General features: G+C 40.5%; 1 protein-coding gene across 5 annotated transcripts; it reads left to right on the forward strand.

Annotated features, from left to right (window-relative positions):
- The first annotated feature begins 519 nt into the window (after window positions 1-519).
- Window positions 520-11,021, forward strand: LOC135497789 (chromobox protein homolog 1-like). 5 transcript variants are annotated; one of them, XM_064787682.1, is made up of 7 exons: window positions 530-594; window positions 2,201-2,233; window positions 3,932-3,961; window positions 5,027-5,193; window positions 5,364-5,526; window positions 5,781-5,881; window positions 8,961-11,021. In XM_064787682.1, exons 2-7 carry the CDS (start codon window positions 2,225-2,227, stop codon window positions 9,097-9,099), a joined length of 609 nt encoding a protein of 202 aa, XP_064643752.1. In that variant the 5' UTR covers window positions 530-594; window positions 2,201-2,224; the 3' UTR covers window positions 9,100-11,021. The 5 variants fall into 5 exon arrangements, with proteins under 5 accessions (XP_064643753.1, XP_064643752.1, XP_064643749.1 ...); XM_064787683.1 differs by lacking the exon at window positions 3,932-3,961 and having other exon boundaries at window positions 520-594; XM_064787679.1 differs by lacking the exons at window positions 530-594; window positions 2,201-2,233 and adding an exon at window positions 2,262-2,811 and having other exon boundaries at window positions 7,579-9,095.
- The last annotated feature ends 676 nt before the right edge of the window (window positions 11,022-11,697 follow it).

Genomic DNA, 11,697 nt, shown 5'->3' on the forward strand with positions numbered 1-11,697 from the left:
TGTCTATAATGTACCAGCATCCACTATCTTGTCGGCGGCCATGTTGGATTTGACTTGGAGGAAATGATAGGGCTTCCAAGCAGGAGCCCTGTGATTTTTAGACAACATCTCCCTTATCTTACACCCAAATGTCATGAACTATTTTTCCGAAAATGTGTTTTATGGTGTACTGATAACGGTTATGGCTACTAAATTTTATTTTGATGACTTTATACCCGACTTTAAACCTGGTGGACGCTGGTGGGCGCTGGTTGACAATGTTTAGGATGACCGGTTACGATGTAAGGGTGTGCAGAAAATAACAACTGGAGTGTAGGACGGACAATCGATTAATATTCTGTGATGATATTTTTGGAATGGTAGGAAATAACAGAGTGATTTGGACATAATGAGATATCGCTATTAGATTGATTGGTTAAAATATAAGACTCAACAAACAAGATCAAAAGACTGAACAAAATACGCATCGGACGATGTGTCGGTCTACCGTATATTATAAATTCAAAGTCCACATTTTTATCAGCCGGGTTTCCCGCTAGAAAAGTGCCCGGATTTTCATCGTTCTTGCCGTGTTTTGATAAATATATAAATCAGGTAACACAATCAAAAATAAGATAAAATGCAATAATCGAATATCATTTATTAAAGAGGCGATATATAGTACTAAGATTTTGCACAGTTTGGTGTGAATGTGTCGAGTTTTCGAACGATTATGAAGGTTTTTCCGACTGGCATTTTGTATACATGCATGGATGCAATGCATTGATTGCATGTAAATGCATGCATCGCACGGGTATCGTGCACATGATGCAGACAAAGCGTGCTTTGCACGCAGTGTTCGCCTACATGTACCGGTAAACCCATGTACCAATCCGCTTACCGGTCCTTACCTAATGTACATTGTACGTGTGTAAACAGCCCATGCATAGGCCTACTGTGTTTGCAAAATGATCATTTGACGCCAGACAATGCCTCTCGAGCCATTGACTATTTAGATTGACATTGTTGTCTTGCGTAACGTGATGAGATGATGCAAAAGGGACCAAAATATTGGTCCACTCCGTAATACTCACAGTTATTGTTGTGGTGCTGGTAGTTGCCATCTCATGATCTCTCTCTGTCCTTGTGTTTTGGCAACTCAAACAGATAAAAATGCCAAATTGATTAATTAAGCAATCAAAGAACCTCTTTGCCTGTGGTGAAAACCTAGGTTACTGGCCTGGTGCTTTTCCTTTTTGGGTGTGTTTTAAGATATTTGAAATCAGAAAAAACAACCGAGCGGTTCTTTATTTCAACTGGTCCTCCGGTTTTCATCGTAGTGACTGAATGATTGGCTCCACCCCCTTGGCTGCATGATTGAAGTGAACCTGATCTTGCCCTGAGGTACATTATAAGTAAGCATGAACTGTATCATGTGCTAGCCAAATACGGCAATGTATTGCAAGTGAAACAGAAGAATTCAGTTTATTTCATTGTTTCAACTTATTCTTGTCTAACCTGCCAGTACATTCATGTTAACTTTGGTACTGACAACGTAGATGAACTTGGCAAGCTTGAAAATGAGCTAAATCTGTAAATCTCTGATTGTTTTGTTTGAGGACAATGATGTGTTGGCCATTCTTTGTTCTGTCACCTGGGCTGATCTGATGGTTTCTGCCTCAGGCCATTTTTGAGTGCAACAGCGTATACTCTTTTCACAATCATTTCAATTTAACAGAGTAACAGAATATACCCATTAAATCAAGTTTTTTATAAAAAGATGTTGGACAATTGTGGCATATGATGGTGTTTTGTCTGGTTGCCAGACAGATAGTTTTGAAAAAGCTGTGATTTAGAAATTGTTGCGTCTTTGTGCCGTGGTGGTTTATCATTCATATAGAGCTCTGTTGCACAGGTTTTAAAATTTAAGGATGCACACCTATCAAGGCTACGTAGAATGGGTATGTTTGTTGTCTTACGTCAGTACATGTACCTTGTTGACAAAAAAACCCAAAACATTAGCACCATTGTGTCCTTCGCTTTTGCTTCAGCAAGTTGGTTCTTTATGGTCTGCCTCTGTTCAAGGAGTGCGATGGAAGCTGTTCTACAGAAGTCGCTTTGTCCATTTGTCCTCACTTTGTGACTGAGTGGCTGCAAATGTGTATGTTTGAACTTGTATTTTGTTGTAATGTCTTTCCACATTCTATGTCGTTTTTCCTAGGCACAGAGACATAAAAAAGGCACAATGGCAGAGGTAAAGTAACATTTTATATGGAAATAATAAGTACCCAATTGTTCAAACAGATTATCCAGTGCCAGTGGACTGTGGACTGTGAATTTGACTTCCAGTTGCTCTGAATGTCACCAGCAAAAGTTGTGATGTAGATCAGGCTATCTGCACATGTCATGCAATCATAAAAGCAGGAGTCGTGGCCTTAATTAATTATGCACACCTCGAAGTAATGTGTTTCATTCATTATGGTGTATTGTGTGGCTCCGAATTGTGTCAAGGTTAGCACAAAGAACAATCGAATGACGGATGGGACCCATTTTCATGAATTTCCAAAGCCAGTCGAACGAGAGAGGAGGAAGCTGTGGATTGAGAAGTGCAAACGTTTGGAGTGTTGGAAGCCTGGGCCTTGGGCCAAACTTTGCAGTGATCACTTTCTCGATACGGATTATCACATGAAGCCGGATATCTGCATCCAACTGAATATTAAATGCCACTTGTTAAAAACAGCTGTTCCATCTGTATTCGATTTGACCAACCCCACTTACATGCGACAGCCTCCAAAGGAATGTTCGTTAGCCAAAAAACGTAAACATCAAGAAGTGAGTTGAACACTATTTCATGATTTATACACTGCTGATACACACAACACTCATACTACTCTCACTCTCTGAACTGTATGAGGAAGCCATCTTGCTTTGTTCTGAATAGCCTGATCTACGTCATCAACAATCCCTAGCGGCCACATGTGGAACTAATCTAAAGTTGTGTGTGGTGGGAAATTCAAATAGTTTATCTTATTAAAATTGAAAATTGAAATAACTAAATAATGACTTTATTATTAGAATTTTTTTAATGTCTGGGATCTTGTTTTTTTAACCCTCAACATATTTCATGAGTATCAAGCATGTTTCAAACCTAGATATATGGCCTTTAATTGAAATGTATTGGTATGACCATGGAGGTCTTAATAATACCTCCATGGTATGACCAAGATGTGATGTCAACTTTTTCCAAGTTTTACATCATTTTTACGCATGCCCTTGTAAAATCAGTGGCTCCTAGTAGGAGGCTGCCGATATTCTTTCTTGCATAAATACGATGCGTGGCAAGTCCTGTACAGGAGCACTGGAAGTATTGCACGATGTTTTGTTAGTAAAGACTGGCACTGTTTGAACCATTTGGCTTTTGTGTCCTATGTACAGGACAAAGATGTGCATGCTTAACTGATGCCACGATGGGGACTTCGATCCGGTCATAAAAACTTGCAGCCTTTGTTGAATTGATTGATTACATGTACATTGATCTACGCATCCATTCTTCAATAGAGTGGTGTACTATCTTCTATTTATATACTTGTAATCCTTCTTTTGTGTTATCTTTCCACCTTGAAACCCCTTGCACTTTCCTCCTTCATTATATAGTCTCTCTGCTGTATGCCAATGAGTCATGTTCCAAGGTTTTAAAGGTGACTGGTTTTGTTCTGGAGGTTTTCAAAAGGGTAACGGTTGCAAGTACACCACCTGACTCTAATTGTGTGGAGGATGGCACAGTTTTTGGTATTCAATTTGAATTCTTTTTCTGTTCCTCTTTTTTCCTTTCTTTGGTTATCCTACTTCTGTTAGTTTTTACTTTGCACATATTTAATTGATTTCGAATATTTGCGCATTGAGACTTGTTTTTTAATCATAAATCTAAATGATATCTCTTTGTGTAATCCAGACTATGGTAGCTGAGAATGCGTCGAAAACGGTATGTGAGAGTGAGATGGGTCGCAGCCAAGTTGACAGGGTGCAATGAATGATGGCAGAATTTGTGTCCAGAAACATGTACAAGTTGAACCACCTTTCACTAACGCCAATTACTATCGCTAGTATTCACTTCACTTCGTGTTTCCAATAGACTTTTTATAACTGAACAAGTTACAACAGTGCTGGTGACAAAACAGTCTGACTATAAAGATGTGATTTAGAAAAGGCCACGTTTCTCTTTATTTGAGTTTTGAGTGGAGCCGATGCCCAAACATATGAGGTGGAGCCTGAGAGAGTTTGCTATGGCCTGTGATGTGGATTCAGAATTAAGAACGTTGGTTGTGAGACTATAGTTCGAGTATTAACACACAAAACTCTTTACAGGTTTCTGGACACTGATTTCTGTTCTGTTAGACTTTGCACCTTGTAAATCTGGTGAATATTGCCCAATAACGGCATGCAACCCACCTGGTTTATAATTTGAAAGTTTGATTGTCTATTTCTTTCAAAATATTTTATTTGTTTTCGGTTGTTGAACAATTGATCGATGATAAGGGTTCTGAGAATTGATGGTTTTTTGAGAATTTGACACTGTGAGTGTGAGGTCGATTTCTGTGGTCTCTTCCATTGGTCACCAAAGCAACTTGGAATTCATGATCAAACTGAGTCTTTGACGGAACCTCCGCTCAAGTTCTTGTAAAAACCGCTTCATCCTGACTAACTTTTTACCTCTGTATACAGGTACCTCATCTTGTCATCATAGTAAAAACTTGGTGATGATCATAATGCCGTAACAGTGTTCTCCACAGGGTTTGGCCTAGGTCAGGCCCACGTGGGACCACCTTGTTGCACTTGCGTTTTCAATTGGGTCTGTGATCCAGGCCCCTGATCATGGCTGGGCAGTGTTGGAACAGGCCTTTCAATTGTATCGCAAACTTTGCCGCATAGGATGTTCATTACAGCGCGTTAAAACACTGTGAACTTTATGTAATTGAAAGGCCTGTGAAATCCATCCCTCGCTGGATGGCCCGTGATGGACTTAGCGATGTCTTTTGGTTATTTGCAGGCGAAGATGAACAAGAAGAAGAAAGAAGACGAGGATCCAGTGAATGAGGAGGAAGAGGAAGAGGAGGAGTTCACGGTCGAGAAGATCGTAGACGTGCGCGTCAAATATAACAAAGCGCAAAAGAGAGAAATGCGGGAGTATCTTCTCAAGTGGAAGGGTTATCCAGAGTACGTGTCTATCCGTATTTGTGTGTGTATATGTCCAGGTTTCCTGAGTCTGACTTTCTGCTTCTTTTCACCTGCCTTAATAAGGATATAAGGAAATAACGATAAAAAATAAAGTACTTGGACGTTATCTTTCTGACCTCCAACATGTCCAAATGACCTTTATTTTGCAGTTCTGAAAATACATGGGAACCGGAAGAAAATCTTGACTGTCCAGAATTAATCGCTGAATATGAGGACCGAGCGGCAAAGAAACGTAAAGAAAAGGAGGAGAAAAAGAAGCGACAGAAGGACGAAGACCACGCGCCTGCCAAGAAGAAGAAAAAAATAGTCGAGGTAGAGTACCCAAAGCTTCTGTGTTTGTTGGGCGCAGATTATCTGTAAAAGCAAAGACCCTTTAAAACTGTCTGATCTGCCAGGTGGGAAGGTGGCGACGCCCCTAGGCCACAAGAGAACAAGCCATGTATGTGCCTAAAGCAGTCCAAATCGGTGCCTAGCATTTGCAGTGGCATTATCGAAGATACTAGGCGCGTTGTCGAGTTTTTTGTTTGTCGGACACTGTTATTTCATTTCACGCGTCATGATTTCAGGAGGATGACAACAAACCACGAGGTTTCGACCGAGGGCTTCAGCCGGAGAAGATTATTGGTGCCACAGACAGTAGTGGCGAGTTAATGTTTTTAATGAAATGGTGAGTTCATGGGTGTTTAGTCAGAATCCACTATGACTTGTGGAAAAGTAGATGGCTGTGGGTCTAATTGTAATCATGATAATAGTAATCCGTATTCAGGGGGGGATTTATTATTCAGAATACTTGGCTTAGCAATCCTTTGAAAAGTTATGCTAACGAAGCATTTTACTCTGCGATATCCGACCATCTACCTTTCCACCGGAATCATTATCAATGGATCAAAACTAACAGCACAATCTATCTAGTGGGTTAGAGAAGTAGAGTGGATAGCTATTCTCTGCGGTATCTATGCACACTCAAACTGAACGAGGTAATTACTGGTCTTTCTGGTGCCGAGAGATAAACTGCATGCTGGAGGTCCTCTCACAGTCTAAACCTTACCAATGTTTGCTGTCTTCAACTCAGTCATGGTCGTCGAACGAGACGTAACGAAATACGGGCCAGCACTCCCTTTTCCAATAACAGCATTTCTCTTCACTAACACTTCCGGTACTGGAGTTATTGTCAATTCAGGTTGTGCAAAGGGGGCTTGAGTACCAGCGGCCATGGTGTGAGGTATTCAAATGGTTGTTGTGGTATGGCTCCGTCAAGAAGAAGTCACTCTCTCCCTGTGAGGGGTTCTGATCTCGAGAGAGAGTCCAGTTTGGTTTTGAAGCGTACCTAAACATGCTGAAGTTGAAATTCTTGTTGGGGAAGTTCAAGGAAGGATTTCAGATTCTTGATTTATAATCACTGCTAGCACTTGCGGCAAAAATGTTCTATAAAAATCTGGCGTGAATAAATTCAAAATGATTTTGAGTAGACTCTCCACAGATCAGAATCCCCATAAAATTTTGCCCTTGTCTATCTCTCTAAATCAAATCTGATTTTGAAGATCTCATCCAGTAACGCCGTGATTATGAAACTGTTAGCTCTTAGTGGTCTTTGTCAAAGTTGCAGGATGTGCTGACATTAATGCCTACGATATTGAGAATGAATTTGTTTACAACACCAACTAACCATCTAACCATCTAAACACCGATGCATGCTATTTCTTCTTTCAAAGAGATGAGGTTGGTAATGAAAAGCAACAGAAATGGATTTATAAGTGCTTCTGTCAAAAAAGTGGGGGGAGCAGAGCAATGTGAAAGTGCTGACCAAGGGTGATCTTCTGTAACGGGAAATCATCAGACAACTGTCAGAAAAAGGCAGGTTGTTATGCCCCCCTAAAGCACGATTGATGCCTAACCATTGCTGCATGATATGCATAGAGCTTCTATGAAAGTGCATGCAATGAACATGAAAAGGCCGGGCAGAAAATTCCATCTGTTATTGCATTATACAGTAGTCAACGTTGAGTAAGCCGTATTGGACACACTCAGAGCAGCTCGATACTTCATGATCATGTCACACTAGACAAATACTTGACTGTCGTGGCTTCATTGTTGAGGACTTGTGCATTACACAAATGCCAATTTTTGTCGTTTTTGGTGGATTCCGATATCTCCAGCATCCAGAGCAAACATGCATGACTTCGCTTGTGTCTGCTGGCCTTTTGAGAATCAAACAGATTTTTATGTCGCCTCTCTCAAGCAATGTTTTCACAATGAAATCATGCAAACGTCACACTTGAAAACTAACCCAAAAATCGTAACATCGTTTCAAGATGAGAGACAAGGGTGGAACAGGGCGAGTGACTCTAGCCTTTCTTATTTCAGGCGCGACAGTGACGAGGCTGACCTCGTGGTGGCGCATGAGGCGAACATTCGGTGTCCACAGACTGTGATTAAATTCTACGAGGAGCACTTGACTTGGCACACCCCCCTCTCCGATCAACTCAAGTGATCAATCCAACGCAGAAAAGACAATTTAAACGACTGTAAACCGCAAATAATTGCGTCGTTTTTTGCGATTTATGAATTTTAAAGAAAATTACCATTTGCTATTTTTATTGTGGCACATTGCAAAGTTACTTTTGGTTTCCAGAGAAACAAGTATGTGCGGTTTGTTTTTTATTCCGTCTGCTAAAACCAAATGCCTGCATATCATTGGCAGTTTACAGTAAAGATAGAAATGCATTTTATACCAGTACTAGGTTATCGATAATTTAATACTGGTGTATGTAGATGGGGTGGAACTCCTGGTCATGACTAGGGTATGTTGACTTAGTTTCTCGCAAGATTTTCTCCCAAGTGAAAAACAAATATTTCTCAAATGTTTCACAAGAACTACACCACTGCTGTTCGCTTCCAAAATATTTTGTATTACAGTATTCTCTTGTGTTGTAGGGCCTTAGCGAGGTCAGAGTCTTAGTCTTGAGCTGTTTTGAAGTATGGCAGCTGGAAAATGCCACATTTTGGGAGAGAATATTGCAGACTTAATCATTGGAAACCCTGGTCCAAGAGTGAGAATAGAAATCATTTCATCACCCTGTTTGAGATTGATTTCCAACTTCATTCGGTTTTATTTTTATACTTCATTCATGTTTATGTGTAATTTCATACAGGGTATCCAGTCCAGACGGCCCCTGGTCAAAGCTCGCCATGTTTTATGTCAATTCACTTCAGAGCTTTTTTGATTTGTCAACTAGATGCATGAAGGGGACCAAAACCTAAATTCTTTTCCACGCTTGCATAGCCTGACTTTTTGGTGTTGAAGAGGTGTGGATTGCTAGCAAACTCTCTTTAGTTTGTGTCTTCCATTTAACTTATTGTGATTTCTGTGTAAAACTGTCTATCACAATGTTGGAATTTCTGGCATTTACTGTAACTCTTGTACCTGCACTTCTCAAGAATTACGCTTGAGAACACTGCAACCCAGCGGTTAGCTACTGTGGACCCCAACATGTTTGCAAGCTAATACTGTTAACAAAAGTATCATTTTGCAATCAATGTGTTGTCAAAATGATGCCAAGAAGTATGTTGTTTGTTATTTCATCACTGTTCATTATCAAATTTAGATCATTTTAAACAACTGTTCGCAAGCTGACATAAAGGGGATTGCAGTTTATTTCACCCACCGTGCTCAAAATCGAACAAAGTTGTCGTAGCGTTGGAAAAATTCACATAAAATAGCGATATCTCTTCTGTAATATTTTCAGGCAGGATAGCGATGAGGCCGACCTCGTTCCAGCACGTCAGGCTAACGTCAAATGTCCGCAAATCGTGATTTCGTTTTACGAGGAGCGGCTCACCTGGCATACACACAACGAGGACAATGACGACGAAAAGAATGATTGAGAAGTGATGTGTCAATAACAATGTGTTCTAACTTTCGTACCAATTTGCATTTCATGTGAGGTTTGATGTGCATCAGCTCAGTTTTGTGGAATGCTTTGCACTTGAAGGAAGTTCTTTACCATCTGGGAACATGGCTGTGCCAGATCGACTGTAAACATGTTGGTATATCCTTATGAGATTCGATAAAATTCAGGAGACCTTTGTACTTTTCCCTGCCATTGAGTAGTGGATACACCAGTTCAACAGATTCTGTTTGACGGTGAAAGCACCAGACACGTGCCATCAGACATGACCTAGACTACTTAATGCGATGGCCCTACTGCGCCATCGTCAAACAGTATCCTTGATTTTAATATCTTCTTAAAATTTTAAGGTACATGTTCATTCTCGGTTAAAATTCCTACATAGTAAAGAAACTCCCATGCCTTCCCCAGTCTGAGCTGGTATTTTTAAAAATCGAAAAAAACTTGTGTGTTTAGCAAGCATGGTTGCTCGTCCATGTGTAGGTCCGATTTTACCATCAATCAAGTTTGGTCAGAATTAAGTGGCCGAGAGTAGTTCAAAGGGATAATGGAAATAAGTAGAATTACAAGTTTTGTTTTATTTTTCCAATAAACTGGATGCACCTGTTCCAATATTACCAGTAAAGGGACCCGGAAATGTAGTTTCGGTAGACTATTTTTCTCATTTTCTCAAATTTTCTCCAAAAATGTGACACCAGTCTAAACCTAAAGCACAATTTTCCTAGCCTCTTCATTTTATCAGATTTCACCAAAACGAGTCATTGATAAAATCATGTTTAGCTGGCGTTATGTATCAGTAACATCATATCACTCCAGTCTAATAGACTTGTCATTTAATAATCAGACCTTGGAGAATCTGCTTCCCAGCTTGATGAGAATCATGATTGAAGAACATTGTTACCTGCCAGATGTACACAACTCTGTGTCTCTGAACACTCCAAAAATGCAGGCCGTCCAGCTCGGTAAATTGGGGGGGGGGACCTACCTGATTATCATCAATATGGTAAATTGAGTCGCCAGGCTGAATCAGATGTTTGTGTGTGCTATGTATCGGTTGCTTTCCCCTCAAGTCCGCTGTATCCTAAGTTACCCATCACCCACAACCCAGTGTTAGACAAAGTCAGCTTTGATCACAACTCCAGTTTCTGTCTTCATTTTGATACACGCTGTAGAGCTGGAAACAATCGTTAGAAACTTCCTTTTTGTAATTTAACCACTTTTGTACAGTACTTCTTGTGGAGTGCTGTACCATGTCTGACGTTGTCGAGCCAGCTGACCTGTTGTATGTTGTTGGTAAGTCATGTTGTGCAGGCAACTCTGCCTAAGTCGGCATTGTTTAATCGCTAAGTAAAATGTAAAGTGAAAAAATACTTGCCCCAACAACCCAACAAATGGTGTTGTTGGATGCACTTTGACTGCCTGATAAGCAGGGAAACGATAAGTTCCATGGTTAGCGATTCTGACTTGGGCAGAGTTGCATGTTCTTTTAACCTTTTGTAAATATTGTCAGCCTTTTGTTTCTTTTCTCAATCCTGTCAGAGATCCAATTTCAATTTGATATTTTATCGCTACCTTCTGTAATTGTAACAACATTATTGTGTCTAGAACTTTAGTACTGACCTGTTTGCGCCATTTTGCCATATTTTGGACATTATGACTTCTCACATCAACAATTCTGGTCGCTGAAGTCAGCCATTGTTTGAAGGACAGCTTCGTTCCTATGAATTGTATACAGACAAACAAGTGTAATGCAATATGACAACAGTCTACTTAGCATTTGATTTTAGGAATAACATTTATCTCTCGTACATACTAGGAATATTTGATCATGAAATTCATCATTTGTAGTCAACAGTGTCAATATATTTCTGTAACTCATGTCAGTAAACAATTTTAGTATATAAAGCATCTTCAGATTTATTTACTTCGTCTGATTTTGGAGAAATTGTCTGGCAGTTGATTGCAACGCTGACTGGCCGAGGAGAGCAGTTAAACTGAGGAGTTCAGGCCAGGATGTAACAGGGCATACTCCAATGGATATGACAGACTCCGTTATAAATGTCTGGCCCACAGTGACACCTGTGCTGTTGCACACTTCCCCTGTTGGTACTGTTGGTCCTCTATATTCAAAGAAGGGCAGGAGGAGGTTGTACCTGTCTTCAAGAGCACAGTGAGATATTAGCTCGGCCCAATGTACCCGTCTTCACAAACACAGCGAGATGATAACTCGGTCTAAGGCAGTAGGCCCTGGTTCCTGTGGTGATGTTTGTGATTGAACAGACAGCAATCTTCAAGAGCATAGTGGGCTATTAGCCCAGTCCAAGGCCGGAGGGAATGATGTTTTGCTATTGAAGAGACAACCAGGTTGTACCTGTCTTCATAAGCATAGTGAGATGATAACTCGGTCTAAGGCAGTAGGCCCTGGTCCCTGTGGTGATGTTTGTGATTGAAGAGACAGCCGTCTTCAAGAGCATAGTGGGCTATTAGCCCAGTCCAAGGCAGGAGGGAATGATGTTTTGCTATTGAAGAGATAGCCAGGTTGTACCTGTCTTCACAAACATAGCGAGATGATAAC

Source organism: Lineus longissimus, chromosome 13 (genome assembly GCF_910592395.1).
Source record: "Lineus longissimus chromosome 13, tnLinLong1.2, whole genome shotgun sequence".
NCBI classification, from domain to species: domain Eukaryota; kingdom Metazoa; phylum Nemertea; class Pilidiophora; order Heteronemertea; family Lineidae; genus Lineus; species Lineus longissimus.

Coding starts and splice junctions, on each gene's coding strand:
- LOC135497789 (XM_064787678.1), top strand. CDS start 2,458: ATGGTGTATTGTGTGGCTCCGAATTGTGTCAAGGTTAGCACAAAGAAC. Junction 5,194..5,363: donor AAGTGGAAGGGTTATCCAGA/GTACGTGTCTAT, acceptor TTTATTTTGCAG/TTCTGAAAATACATGGGAAC. Junction 5,882..8,960: donor TTAATGTTTTTAATGAAATG/GTGAGTTCATGG, acceptor TAATATTTTCAG/GCAGGATAGCGATGAGGCCG.